Source organism: Penaeus chinensis, chromosome 3, assembly GCF_019202785.1.
Source record: "Penaeus chinensis breed Huanghai No. 1 chromosome 3, ASM1920278v2, whole genome shotgun sequence".
NCBI classification, from domain to species: domain Eukaryota; kingdom Metazoa; phylum Arthropoda; class Malacostraca; order Decapoda; family Penaeidae; genus Penaeus; species Penaeus chinensis.
In genome coordinates, this window is record NC_061821.1 from 1,462,241 (window position 1) to 1,477,318 (window position 15,078).

The 15,078-nt window shown below is 40.4% G+C and overlaps 1 protein-coding gene across 1 annotated transcript in view; it reads left to right on the forward strand.

Annotated features, from left to right (window-relative positions):
* The window catches only part of LOC125038357 (protein spire-like), a 42,241-nt gene extending 28,059 nt beyond the window's left edge, over positions 1–14,182 (forward strand). Inside the window, exons 8-16 of the mRNA XM_047631849.1 lie at positions 4,534–4,628; positions 5,678–5,819; positions 6,147–6,361; positions 6,635–6,874; positions 7,235–7,357; positions 9,167–9,259; positions 10,242–10,414; positions 11,891–11,962; positions 12,367–14,182. Of these exons, the coding sequence (XP_047487805.1) occupies positions 4,534–4,628; positions 5,678–5,819; positions 6,147–6,361; positions 6,635–6,874; positions 7,235–7,357; positions 9,167–9,259; positions 10,242–10,414; positions 11,891–11,962; positions 12,367–12,571 (1,358 nt within the window). The 3' untranslated portion in view covers positions 12,572–14,182. The remainder of the gene's footprint in view (positions 1–4,533; positions 4,629–5,677; positions 5,820–6,146; positions 6,362–6,634; positions 6,875–7,234; positions 7,358–9,166; positions 9,260–10,241; positions 10,415–11,890; positions 11,963–12,366) is intronic.
* The last annotated feature ends 896 nt before the right edge of the window (positions 14,183–15,078 follow it).

A 15,078-nucleotide genomic window follows, 5' to 3' on the forward strand; every position in this document is an offset into this window, starting at 1 on the left:
GAGGCAGATGAAGAGCAGGATGAAAGGAGGCGAGGAAAATAAAGTAAGAGAACCATAAGACCGCAAGGTTGTCACAACGGCGAAGGACAAGAAGAGGAGGAGAAACACACGCCAACCCGACGACGATTCGATGTTCTCACAAAGAAGGAATCTGTCGGGCCTGGTCGCCGCCTGTTCGTTTCCCAGCCCTCGTCGAGGAGGTCGGGTGTCGGCGGCTGTGGCTGCGACTCGGCGTTATGAAGCTGGAGGAAGGAGGGAGGGAAAGGGAGGGAAGGGAAGGGAAGGGAAGGGAAGGGAAGGGAAGGGAAGGGAAGAGGAGGGATGGAAGGGAGGCACGCAGACAGACAGACAGCAATACAAACTATCAGACACAAGAAAAAAGAGTAAGCGACAGAGAGAGAGAAAAAAAAAATGAATATACAAGATATGAAGTGAGTGAAAGAGAAAGAGTTCAAACAAAAAGTTTGAGATTTTCCAGAAGTTCGTCGCAAGTTGAGTGACTGATAAGGCTTCGAGTTGGGGCAGGTGAGGGGCACGGGAGAGGGAGGGGAGGGAGGGGAGGGGCAAGGGTCAGAGGTGAAGGCAAGGTCACGGAGACGACACAGGGGGAGGGCGGTGAACTTGTTTGGGTGAGGAGGGGGGTGACGAGGAAGGTGAAGGAGAAAGGGAGGATGGGGGAGGAGGGAGGAGGTGGAGGGAATGGGGATGAAGGAGGGAAGGAAGAAGGAAGAAAGGACGAAGGGGAAGGAAGGAAGGAGGGAGGGGGGTGGTGATGGGGTAAAGGGGGAGGGGGTGAGGGGCACGGGGCGGAAGAAGTATTGAGCGAGGACGTGTGAAGGTCGACACACCTGATCATTTTCCTGGGAGACGTTTCCCCTCTTCCTTTCCCCCTCATTTTTTGTATCCCTACACCTCTTCCCCTCCCCCTCCCCCCTCCCTTCTTTCACAGTCTCCCTTTCCCCTTCACCTCATTTTCTTATCCCCCTTTTCTCCCTTTCTCCTTCTTTCATCACCCTTCTTTCACTCCCCATTCCTCCTCTCCCCTCTTCTCCTCAAGCCCTTCGTTTCCCCCTTCTCTCCCCTCTTTCAGTCGCCCTTCCATTTTTCTCTCTTCTTTCCCCCTGCCCCCCTTTCCCCCGCTCCCCTTCTTTCCCCCCTCTCCCCCTCTTCTTTTCCCTTCTTCCCTTTCTCTTTTCCTCTCCCCTACCCTGTTTCTCTCCCCCTCTCCCCTACGCCCTTCCTCTCCGCCTCTCCTTCCTCCCCCTCCTTCATTCACTAATCTTGTCAAAAGCTTTCTCTTGGTATTTACCATTACAATCCGTCTAGGACAGAGGAAATCTACTTTCTTCATCTCTCTCTCCCTCCCTCTCCCTTTCTTTCCCTTCCTCTCCCTGTCTCATTCTCTCTCTCTCCCTCTCTCTCTCTCTCTCTCTCTCTCTCTCTCTCTCTCTCTCTCTCTCTCTCTCTCTCTCTCTCTCTCTCTCTCTCTCTCTCTCTTCCCCACTTGCTCCCCTCTCGCTCAATCACGCAACTTTAGCAGAAAAGCCATTGACTGTTTTTCCCCTCCTCCGAGATCCTAACATGCCGATAACATGCAGCAGCTGTTGCAAGAGTGCGGTGTATATGAACACAGTTGCGGAGAAGGAAAAAGACCTTGAAAGAATCTAGCCCACTAAATAAAACATGGCGTGGATCCCCGTAGACTTTCCCCCCCTGTTCCTTTCTTCCCTCTCCGTTAGGCCTACCGATGTGTGGGCCCCATTCTGGTTGGCCATCCTGGACACGGGGGCCATTCTTGTGCTTTTATATTTTAGCTTGTTCCATGGTTATTTTCTTCCTCTTCTCCTTTTTTTCTTGTTTTTTCTTTGTAAACTTTTTTGGAGGGGATATTTTCTATTCGTTAACTATTTTTTCAGGCCTTTTTACTTTGCAATTGTGTTGATTTATCTATTTTTCTATACATTTACTTAACTGTTTATACATAGATTTATTGATTTATGCATTTTTTTTCTCGCTTTCTTTATTTCCCTAATCCAAACCAATGTGGACTGCCGTTTTCTATGACGTTGTTATTTCCAAGCAACAAAAAACGGAAGACGAGCGGAACACGAAATTTTTTGTTTTATTTTGTTTTGTTGTTGTTGTATTTTTCGTTTATTTTGAGTATGTTAAAGTGTGCGTTTCTTTGTTGTTGTTGTTGCTGTTGCTTGGGTGGTTTTATTCATATTAATATTGTTTTTTATTTCTCATATTGTTTTGATGCAAGTAATATGGTTATAAATGTTGTTGTCGTTGTTGTTGTTTTAGTTTTTGTTATTTTGCAAGTTTTGTTCATTTTGGGGATGTCAGGGGCGCGACGTGAATTCTAGAAGCTTCTGTTCAGGGTGCCTAGCTCTTAGCTGGCTGTTCAGCACCAACGCTAATGGCAGTGAGTGTAGGCCTTAATTATGTAGTGTTTATGTTTTATTGTTTTTGTTATTTTCGTTGTTAGTTTTGCATTATTTTTTTTTACTCGTTTTCCCCCTTCTTTTCCTTCCATACTCCCCCCCTCCCTCATCCCCACATCCTCATCTTCCTCCTCCTCCTTCCTCATCTCCCTCACCTCCCTCACCTGCACGCCATCCTTCCTCTCCCCTTCCCACCATCTCCTTCTTTCTCTCCTCCTCCCCCTTTTTCCCCTCCCACTCTCCATCCCTCTCTGTCCCTCTCTTCTTCCTCCACACCTCTCCCCCCTTCGTCCCTCTCTCCTCCGCTCTCCTTCCCTTCCCTCTCTCCTCCGCTCTCCTTCCCTTCCCTCTCTCCTCCGCTCTCCTTCCCTTCCCTCTCTTCCCCTCTCCCTCTCTTCCCCTCGCCCCCCCCTCTCTTCTCCTCTCATTTTCCCCTTGGAACGGGCACATCGTGGCACTCTCACTCTTTCGTGGCATCTCCTCCTTGAGTGCCAAGATGTCGGGTGGCACCTTGGGTAACGAGTTTGTTATTTTTGCCTTTTTTTCTTTTTGGTTTTTTTGTTTTCTGTCTTCCCGTCGGCGTCGCTTAGTTACGATGTTTTCTATTTTTTTGTCGTAGGGAGGGAGAGAGGGAGAAAGAGAGAGAGAGAAAGAGAAAGAGAAAGAAAAAGAAAGAGGAGATACCTGAAGTGAAGATCCAGAGGGAACCTGGTAAGAGTTCAAAAGGGAGAGGGGAGAGGGTAGGGGGGTAGGGGGGTAAGCAAACAGAATGATAGAGCTGCTGTTATCGGATAACGCCCACTTGTATTTGCTGGGCGTGGAGAGGGGAGGGAGGGGGGGGAGTCGGTTCACAATAGAGGGATTTTGTTTCTGATGAAAGATAAGGTTGGGAATCGCGGAGATGTCTGTGATGAAAAGAGTGATAAAGAGAAATGTATGAGATTTAATAAGAGGCAAGTAGAGAGATTAAGCGACGAAGAGAGGGAATGAAAAGGTATATAAATGATATAATGCGCGCGTATGTATGTATGTATGTGCACAACGAAAATGGCAAAAATATCGTATCACAGGAAAAAATATGAAAAATTACGACATTTATAAATAGTAAGTCATATATTAGCGATAAATATCTTATTTGTATCCGGGTGAGAGAGCGTGGGCGGGGCAGGGGGTGATAAAGGAGGGGGAGGGAGAAGGGAGGAAAGGAAGGAATGTAAGGAGGGGGGGAAGCGAGGAGGGAGGGAGGGGGAGAGAAAGAAGGGAGGAGGGAGGAAGGGAGGGAGAGGAGGGAAGCGAAGGGAAGGGGCAAGGGGGGGGAGGCCTGCTGTGAAGGGGTGATGGCGCTTTGCCTGGTGACGTTTGCTTTTGTCGAAACGGCGCGCTTTTGAGGTCATTTGCATATTTATGGGAATGTGAGTTTGGTGTGTTGTGGGCGTGTGGGCGGGTGTATTTTTTACATTTTCTTTTAATCTTGTTCTTTTATACGTATTCTCTGTTTTCTCTCTTTCGTTTCTCATTGTCTTTTCTTATGTGATAGTTTTCAACTTCGAAATTATTATTATTATTATTATTATTATTATTATTATATTTGCATTTCCAATTTTCGTTTTTTTTTTTATATATTCTAGTGTCCTTTTTCCTCATTTGTGCATTTAATATATTTAGCGCTGTCGCTCGTCGCCGTTTGTTATTCCTAACCCGGCGCCCTCTTTTTACTCACGGTATTGTTTGCCCGAATGTGGCTATGTTTCTGGTATTTTTCCCTCCCGCCGTTGCTCCGTCTGTTTGTCATAACGAGGTGGACGGAAATACGACACAGAATATTCGAATAACAACTAACGTGTTTCTATGTGTATATGTAATATATATGTATGTATATTTATATTTGATATATATATTTATGTATTACATTGGTAGAAAGGTTGCTATGAACTAATGATCTATGATTTCTTTTCATTGCATTGACAAAGACGTGGCTCTTATCTAATGAACTTATTATAGCAGTTGCGGAAACCTCGCCATGATTTTTGTGTCATTCGTGAAACGTTGCCGTGACCTGACTAACGTTCCTCTCCTCCCGTTGCAGTGGTGGAGACGTCCCGGCCTTTGGTCCTGAACGACCCGACGCCCAAGCCGCGGCGGAAGCTCATCCAGGCGCCCAGGTTCAATCTGTCCGCGGAGGTGAGTCGACACCACCAGCGGTCTCTCTTTTTCTCTTCTCTTTCTCTCTCTTTGGGTTTTTTTTTTTCTGTGTATCTCTGACTATCTCTTTCTCTGTCCCTTTCTCTGTTTAAGGCTTTCTCTTTCTCTGTCTCCTTTTTCTTTCTCTTACTTTGTTTTAGTCTTTCTCTTTTTTCTTCTTTCTGTTCCTGTGAATCGTTATCTTTCTGTTTCTCTATCTCCTTCTCTTATTTTGTTTTTTTGTGTTCCTGTGAATCTTTATCTTTCTGTATTTCTCTATCTCCTTCTTTCTCTTTCTTTGTTTTAGTCTTTCTCTTTTTTCTTTTTTCTGTTCCTGTGAATCGTTATCTTTCTCTGTTTCTCTATCTCCTTCTCTTATTTTGTTTTTTTCTGTTCCTGTGAATCTTTATCTTTCTATATTTCTCGATTTCCTTCTCTTTCTCTGTTTTCTGTTCCTGTGAATCTTTATCTTTCTCTATTTCTTTATCTCCTTCTCTTTCTCCTTCTCTGTTTTGGTCTTTTTCTCTCTCTTGTTTCTGTTCCTGTCAGTCTTTATCTTTCTCTGTTTCTCGTTTTTTATTTTTTTGTGTGTGAATTTTTCTTCATGGACATTCTCCTTCTTCATCTTTCAGTCCTCTTTCTCTTCATCTCCTCCTCCCTCTCTCTCTCTCTCACACACACACAACTTATTCCCTTTGTAATAGATGTTCATATCATGCCATTAAATTATGCATCTAGAGTCTAAGGTTGAACTTGGTTTTCATCGAGATAATTATTTATTTATCCGTTTATCTATCTAACTTTCTCCAAAGTGTTTCTATCTCCCCTCTTTTTGGCTCTCCTCCGAATTGCCCCTTCCCTCCATTTCTCCCCTCTCTTTTTCTCCCCTCACTCTCTCCCCCTCCCTCTCTCTCTCTCCCTCTCCGAATTGCCCCATCCCTCCATTTCTCTCCCCCCTTTTTCTCTCTCTTTCCATCTCCCTCTTCTTTCCTCTCCGCATTGCCCCTTCCCTCCATTAATCTCCCCTCTCTCTCTCTCCCCTTCCACAGGACGAGGACGACGATGACCTGAGCGACATCCCGCCCTCGAGCCCGCGCCTGGGACACACGCCCCTCATCAAGGCTACCTCCCCCCGCAGTCCTTCGCCCAACAACTCCCTTTCGCCGCCCACGTCACCATGGTCGCGCATGGGTATGTAATTGGGTATGGGAGTAGGGTATGGTAGGGTATGTAATGGGTGGTCAGGGTTCGGATGGGGAGGATGGGGTTTGAGGGTTATGGGTTTGGGGGGGGGGGTTATTTTACGTTTTTTAGTTGTTTATGTTTGTTGTGTTGTATCAGCGCGTTGTATTTTGCTCGTCGACGTCAATAAAATAACTTCAGGATATAAATATAACTTCCACGTATCAACAAGGGTTGACAAAAGGGTGTTTTTTTCCCAGAGGTATGCCTAGTACACGTACGTAGGGAGAGCGTGTATAAATAGAGCGTTGTCCTGACCGCCCCCTTTCATTACAGCGTTCGACCTGGCCAAGTACGGCAGCACGGGCACCCCAGAGCGACGGCACTCCATCACCCTGTGCGAGACGCCCTCCCAGGCTCGCCCCTCCTCCAACTCCATCACCCCGCCCTCGTCCATGCCCCAGTCCACCAACTCGTCGGCGCCCATGTCCCCCGCCCACCAGGACTTCATCCCCTCCACGTCGCAGACGCAGAGGGACTTCCTGTCGTCGGTGAGGGTTTCCTCTATTTCCTTTTTGTTATTATTGTTGTTTTTTATTTGTTTGTTTCTTTTATTTTATTATTTTTTTCGCTCTTTCTTTCTTTTATTGCTATTATTAGTGTTTTTTTTAGTTCCAGTTGTTAGGGTTAATTCATCCTTGACATAATCTGTGTCTAACCATACATGTCATATCTTTGCATAACTGCATCACGTACCCTTTTTGTTTTCTGTGTACGACTTCGCGCAACTACATAAGACTCTAACCACTCCCCTTCTCCCCCAGGCACACTTCTCGTCCCGGCTCGACTGCCTGGCCCTCACCCTGGAGGAGGTGGTTCACATCCGCAACGTCCTGACGAAGGCCGACCTGGAAGCCCTGCCCCTCGACCTGTCCATCAAGGAGGACATGGCCAAGGGCAAGATCTGCTTCCTGTGCATGAAGACGCGCTTCGGTTTCTTCGGCCCAAGAGGACAGGATTGCAGACTTTGCAAGAGAACAGTGTGCAAGAAGTGTGTTACTAAGGTGAGGCTTTGGAGGTGGGGGTGTTTGGCACATTATTTTTTATGTGTTGTGGTGTATTTTTTTTTTTTTTTTTTTTTTTTTTTTTCATTTTAGAGTGGAAGAAAATCAAGGCCATAACTTCTTTTCACATTTTGTTCACATTGAAGGATTCTGTTGTTGTTTTTTATAGATTCCACAATTAATTCCTTCCATATTCCTCTTGACTGTACATTTTTTTTTCTTTTTTTTTTTTCTTTTCTTTTCATATTCTTAAAGCTTCCATTTTTCATGTGTCCTAACTTTACAAATCCCATCCTTTATATTCCTCTTTCCTTTTCCTTTATTGTTCATTATGTCATTGTTCTCTTCATTCCCTGGCAGATGCGCATCCCCACCGAGCACTTTTCAAACATCCCTGTGCAGATGCTGACCCCACAGGCGCTGTCCCCGCGAGAGGAGGACGAAGACATGTCTCTGCCTCGCTCCATTTTGTCGAGACTTACGGTTAGCATCTAATAAATTATCTGTGTTTTGGCTCCTTTATTTTAGGTCATAGATTTGTTTACATCTTTTGATTTTCATGTTTTTCTTTTATTCGTTTACTTGTGTTTTTGTATTCACTTTTTTTTTTTTTTTTTTTTTTTTGTCTCAATTATCCATATTGTGTATGAAAACTTGACTACATTTATTTACTTCTGTCGATAGATTTTCTCTTGTGAGATCTTAGTATTATGGTCCCCTTTCACATTAAGTTTTTGGTTTCATTTATTTTGTTAATTATCATGTAAGGTGTTAGTTGTAATAATTTTTTTTATTTGATTTTTTTCTGTATGGATATTGGATAAAGATAAATGAGCCTAGTTCATCTCTAGAGATTGGAACACAAGATTGGAACAGATGTGGTATGCAAATGGAACTTCCTTTTGCAAGCATTTTACGAGACTTCTTCCCTCTCTTTACCTTTGCAAATATGGCAGAGAAGTCAGGTGTTTGATTGTGCAGTTTAGGCTTATGAGGCTCTTTAGGACAGATGATTTTGCTAACTTAATTAACTCTGCAGAATTCAAAGTTGATTACCCTCTGAATTCATAATTGATAACCTGATTTAATGTGAAGAAAAGAAGAGAATAGTGTTAAATGCACAGGCTCTCTTGGTAAATGATCATTACTTATAGTCATTAGCCATTATTATTTATTACTTTTTATTATTATTTTCTTTATATATTTTTTTTGATAAGAGGTTTGGCAACATTAAGATAATTTTTCTTATGTCTTTTATATATTTCTTTTTTACTTTTTTTTTCTTTTTTCCACAGGGCATTTTCTTTTATTGAAATGAGATAACATAGATTTATGAATCAGTGGTATGCTTGATCCAAAAGTTAATGTTTGAGTAGAAAAGAATTTTCTATTGTTTATTGGATATATATGTGTATTTGTATTGCATAGTGTTCATGTTTTTTTTTTTTTTTTTTTTTTTTTTGAATAACAGTGATAAATAGTTGTTAATGGTTTTATGTAGTCAATGTGCATGAGTGTTTCTGTGTGTTTGTAAAGAGGATGTTGGTGAATATTATTTATATGTTATTGTAGAGGTGAATGACTTAGATGTACGGAAAGGATGATACCAAGTTGTTATAGTAATAGATTATGATACAGGTTAATGAAAGATGTGAGTATTTTGTTTGTAGTTCCAAAAGATAACTAATCAAAAGAGGAAAAGAAAGTTAAAATTTTCAAATCTTACAGAAAAAGGGCGTGGAAAATGTCAGTAGACGCCTTTACGTTTTGGTGAGCTGAATTCATTAGAGAGATAATTCTTGCACAAATATATCACAAGACCAATTACAGAGGTTGCATGGTAGAGCACATATAAGGTGCATGATTTTAGAATATTCTGTCTCATGAGGACAGACAGACAAACAAGTGTGAGAAGGCATTATATTTTTCTTCCCCTTTCTTTGACCTTATTTTGTTCCCCCAGTCCCCATTCTGCGTCTTCAACCCCTTAGCCCCCACCCCCATCTCGAAGCAGTTTCTGGGCATTAGAAAGCTTCTTTAGACAACATTGGAGGATACAAAGAGCTATTTACTAACCCAGCATCAAATTGCCAAAGTATTAGTCTCCCTCTTTTGCCCTCAAATCTTCCTTGTTATTCATTTTGATAAAGGATTTGATGGGATGGTGACCTTGTCTTGGTGTTGAAAGCGAGTGACCGATGTCAGTGACTAATAAAGGTAAAAGATAACTGTAAAGGCTAGGAGGTCCTGATGGTGTTGCCTGGAGTAAAGCCACACACACTTTCTTTGCAGTTTAACATCTCTGAACACATCGTAAAACGCATTCAGGTAACAGAGCACGAAGAGAGCGTAAGTCACTCGGCAAGCACTCACATCCTGCCTCAGGTACAGCTCAGGAAAGCTAATGATAAAAGGGCTTTTTTTTTTTCTCTCTTTTTTGTGGACATCTTGAGAAAGAGTGAAGCTTTTGTCTTTTCATTTTCTCTTTTTTTCCCCCCCCCCCACCCCGCCCACCCCACCGGCCCAAAAGAAGAACTACATACACACACTCTCCATCTCTCTCTCTCCCTCTCTCGAGTTCCTGGCTTCGTGATGCTTATCTTTTTTTTGAGAGGAGTTTCCCTTCAATGAGAGAGACATACACTGGTCAGAAATATGTACATAAACTGCCTCTCACCCACAGCATTGTCCTTTGAGTTAGCATAAAATATGTAGCAGTATGTCAAAAGAGAATTTAGTGGAGCTAATTTGAACGCACTCTGCTACGGTATGCTAAACATCTTATTCACTCAGTGTCCGTGTTTGAGCTATAGAGGAGAAAATATGAAAACATCTTGCTTTCACCCCAGGCATTTGATCCTTGACGCAACCGCTCTGTATAATAATTTCCCGTGGCTTCATGTCCATGCACGCACTCAGATAATGTATTTACACAATTGTTGCTGTTTTACGAATGGCTGCATGCCAACTTGGACAGCCAGAGCTTTGCCTACACTTAACCTTTCGCATGCGTCATGATGGCATATAAATACAAAAAGAAAATCCAAAGCTTGGTTACTTGAAAGAGTGATTTTTTTGGCTTATATAGTATATTCTTTTTTCCTGCAGCTTCTGAGTGTGTAAAGCTATTTTTTTTGCCGTGTGTTCTATTATGGTATAAATTTGAAAGGGTCTTTATTACGATACCTTTTCCATTTTTCTCTGAAATCTAGGATGAATAAGAATGCATCAGACCTAGTCTGAGTACTAGTAAACTAACCCTGTAAAATAAAAGATATTTATATAAAAGTTAAGGTGCTTTAGGAAGCAGTTCCTTGTCCTTATTGCAAAATGAAAGTTAAATGTTAACCAAACACTGTATTCACAGGACCTACAGCTGCCAGGGAACAGCACAGGCAGTGGGAACGCAGAACGACGTAGCAGCGTCAGTGGCAGTGTGGGGTCGGCACCTTCCTCACCAACCCTCACAAGAGCTGTCGAGGGACCTGCCTCGCTGCCTGCACAGTCACCTGCACCATATGTCAATGAAGCCATCAAGAAGTAAGTGTTAAGGGTTTGGGGCTAGGCATTTACCAAAAAAGTATTTTTTTGGTTAAGTGTGTTTGTGTTTTTTTGTTGATTTGTTTTGAATGCTTTGACTTTCTGCTTGTGATTGCTTGTCTGCATTAAGGCATGGGTTATAGAATAACTTATTTCTTTTTTTCTTTTTCTTTTTGCACCACCTTGTGCAGTTTTTTTGGCTTGCTTGGAAATAATATGTTCATGCTTGTCGTAACTTTTAAAAAATACATATTTTGCATGATTTTTACTTGTTCTTATTTCTCTTTCTAGCTTACATTCTCCATTTCCATCTCTCCCTTTTTGCCTCTTTTCCTCTTCCCTATTCCCCTCTCCATCATCCTGACCCCCTCCTGCCCCTCCCTCTTCCTTTTTCCCAATCATTTTCTCTTCCTCTCCCTTTCTCTATGGTTACTGATGACGCTCCAGAATGTTGCATGTGAAAAATGATCCTGTGTATATAGTTTCACATAAATCTCCCTCTCTGCCCTGCTTGCTTAGATGTCGCCTCACGCGCTCCCATACAATTTGTCGTCTGGATATCAAGCACCGCTTCCCTTGGGCGAAAAAGCCACCCAAGTTAGTAAGCTCTTGTGCTGTTTGCTTTTGATGTTTGAGTGTGTGTTGGCTAAAACCTTTCTTGTAAGAACTGTTCTTGATTCCCATTGTGTTTAACTGAGTGTGGTAATTGTGGTTGATTTAGATGTTATTGTATACAAGTCAAGACTTTAAATGCATAGGTTGTGCAAGTTATCCCAAACAAAAATATGTTACATAGAGATCTTTGTATATTGTATAGCTTTATGCAAATGATTCATTAAGGTATGGAATCATGTATATGCACAAAATAATTTATCTTGTTGATATAATTGGCAGAGATCACAGAAAAAGAAAACATATAGAAGACAGATTAGTTGAAATTTGGAGAGACTCAAAAAAACTAAAATCTTATTTATTAGTATTTTGTATTATAATTCATCATCCAAGGCAGTATAATCTATCTATGGAAAGTGAGTGTATTACATATAATTAGATATTTAATTTATTGTGCAATATTTTTATACAATTGAGATCAGTTATGCAATACCACAGTAGCCATACATTCAAGAAAAGATGGATTTTTTTTTTTTTTCCTCTGAACCATATGCAACAACTACAGGCTTTTTATCTTCAAAGCATGTACAGCAGCTAAAGTAATTAGTTGGACAAATGGCTTTTGTTTCTCTCTCTCTTTTTTTTTTTTTTTTTTTTTTTTTTTTTCCATAACCTTTTCCTTTCTCTTTCTTTAAGAAAAAGCCACACTGTATACATTTTTTCTTGGGTGTTTTCCATTATGCATGGCCTTTTTTACCCTTGCATTTTTTAAAATTATATTGTTTTTATTATACTTGGTTTTCATTTTTCAATATGCATGACTTGTCTCCCTCTGCTTCGCATGATCTGTTTGCACCCAAAAAGGCCAAAGCTGGTGAGGTCTCAGACTCTCGGTGTCGCTGAAAGTAAAACTGCCAGGCAACGCCTTTTAGCCCAGTAAGTGGCATTTTTCTTTTCTTTATAATTTTTTTTTTTTTTCCAGAATTCTTTAATTGATTTTTTTCTGTTAAATACTTCTACTATTTTATGCATGCAGTTACATCACTTCTTTAAGTAAGGAACGGTTTACTTGAATGTTTTCTGGGGTTGAGAGAGAGGGGTGACCTTTTCTCTCTCTCTGCTATTTTCTATCAGTTTGTGCATGGATGTATTTGAAAATAAGTATATTTTCAAGAATTGTGCATATATACTTGTCATTTCCTCTTTTTTAGTCTAATTTTGAGGTTAGTAATGTTTTGAATTTAATGGACAAAGAAGTTCAGCATACATTACATTCTGTACCATCCCTCATGAGACTAATGGAAAATTTCTTTGCCTCCCCCTTCCTTTCAACCCCAAAGGAAACAGAAACAGCGCTCGCGGACCACCCAGGCGGAGGAGAGGCTGCGAGGGGAACTGATGATCGTGTGCGGTGACTGCAAGGCAATGGTCCTGCACATCCTGGCTTCTATCAAGGTTCGGAGGGAGCAACAGCAGGGGACCTCCAGTCAGCACGAGTCTCCGCGCCATCACCTGCACCTCAATCTTCACCCTGTTTACAACTAATTTCAAGCATTCACAGAAGAAGGTGAAAGATCAATGCAGATTGAGAACAAAGAAGAAGAAGATGATGAAATAAGAAGACATTGATACCACAAGAAACAATGTCAGATTATTCAAAGATCCTTCAAGTTAAAAAGAAAAAAATACGAAAAACAAGACAAAAGGAAAAAAAAAAGACGAAAGACAGAAAAACCAATTCTGATCGTCTATAAAGTGTACCCATTATCCTCTTTGATGACAATGAAGATAATTATTTAAGCATGTTTAGAGATAACAACAAACTACAACAACAAGAGTAACAAAGACAGGATCACTACCCTCGGAGCCTAGTCCCAGTCCTCAGCATGTCTACTCTCTGTTCATGGGTGCTGTCATCGGGCTTGAGGCATCCTGTTCGAGTACATGATTACATGATTGCATAAGCTGTGCTATTTTTTTTTTTTTTTTCTTTTCTTTTCTTTTTTCATCATTCTTTTTTTTTTTAAACCTTTTTTCCCCATGGTATTGTAGTTTTTTTCATTATGTCTCTCAACTCTTTAGGCTTCCTACTTGAAATTGCTTTTTTTAAATTTTTACTTTATTTTATTTTATTTTATTTTTTCTTAGATAACCATCCACTTTTTTCCAGTCCTGTTTTTTGCCTTAAATGCAAAATTCCCTTTTCTTTAATCAGTTTCATTTAGCATTTTTCTCAGAGTGAAACCACCCTTCCCTTTGATAATACACAGGTATTCTCCATTCACAATTTTTATGTTATATCAGAAGCACACACAAATAAGAGAAAAGGGAAACAAGTCCTGTAATTAGGTGCATTTTGTAAGCTTTCCCGATATTCCTGTTTTACGTAGCTTACAAACAAACCTCATCTCTTCCCACGTCATCCAAGACTACATCCTCTTAAAAGAGATTAAAGAGATTTCATGATCCTCTAAGAGAAAGGAGACTGTTTTTTATCATTAAGAAAGGAAAACGAAGAGAAAAGAAGGGCGATATTAATAATCATAATCAGCCCTTTCCTCTTGCCAGGAAAACAGATCATGATATTTCTTGCTCCCCATGTAGCTCCCTTTGCTTGCCATATCATATCTATGGATTACAACAGACTTGTTTTTATTCCTATGCTCTACAGTGTAGTATTGTGTGTAAGTGGTTATGTAGATATTCAGTGGTTGGCGAATATGCGGCAGTTGGACTTACGGGCGTGATTGACGCTGGGTTGCTTAAGGAGCTGGTAATGACGGGGAAAAGTTATTTCACTGGCTAATTCTTCTGGCTTAAAAAGACATTTTTTTGTGCAGTTAGTTGTTTAGGTAAAAGACATGTAGCACAGGTTAACGAGAAATTTGGTTCCATATTTGTTAAATTGTTTGATGATTTTTGCGGTTATGTAGAAAAAAAATATTTCTTGAGCAATGTTTTCTATTTTGTTTTCATGCTTTCTTTTTTTTTTTTTCTTTTTTTTTTTAACTTCTTTTCCATAAGTTAACAGGGTGCTAAGAGTCAGTACCAATAAGAGCACATCTTTCACAAAGAAAGATGTGTGCTTGGTATGGGCACAAAGTTCAGTGGTAGAATGCTTCATTGAGACATGGCTTTTCACAGTTAATTTTTTTTTTTTTTTTTTTTTTTTTTTTTTTAATCTTCACATTTTGGTTTTGTTTTATGATCACAGCAATGTTTTTGTTTGTTTTTGTTTCTTTTAGCCAGGACTTGTATAGAAAATATGGACATCAGATGTATTTTTTTTCTTTTATGATAAACAAGATTCTGCAATTTAACAAGAATCTAATATTTTGTAGGTAGAAGTTCAGTTGACTGCATAGTAGAGATGATACCACTTTTAATAGATTTTTTTTATTAAGAACTTAAAGAGGGCCAGGCACTTTAAGACCAGAGATAAGGAATAAAAAATGTAGATTATGTGTAAAGCTAACCCCTCCCCCCCAAAAAAAAAGAAAAAAAAAGTAATCAAGCATTCAGTCTGTGCCAGGGTGCCCCCATTGATAAAGGAATGAGGAACTTAAATTTGCATCGCAGTGCCACTTTCTGATCGTATCTCTAAAAAGATTTTTTATTATTATTTGTGATAACTTGAAATTTTGTTTGTGTTTGTGAATGTACAGTTTTCCAAAAGAAAGAAAATAATTCAGTATCCCCCTTTACCTTTTTATGTTTTTTTTACTTTGAAAAAATCATGCACAGTTCAACTTCTCCGTTGATCATTATTGTGAAATTATTAGTCGATTCCTGAGGACTGTTATTTTCCCATGGGATAGGTGACTTGTTGGCATAAGACGAGGATGACATTGAAGAAATCAAAGAAAGCCAGCGGGATTTGTGGTGGAGTTTATTTTCACGGATTAGGCTTCGTCTCGTTCTCCGCATGTGTACAGTTAAGTTAATTTCTGTAACCTGACCTCATATTGAAGTCAGGTCATGCCATAATTTTTACTCATTAGAGATTCTTGCTCCAGTAATGTGAAGTTAAGATGTCGAGAGGAAATTTTTTT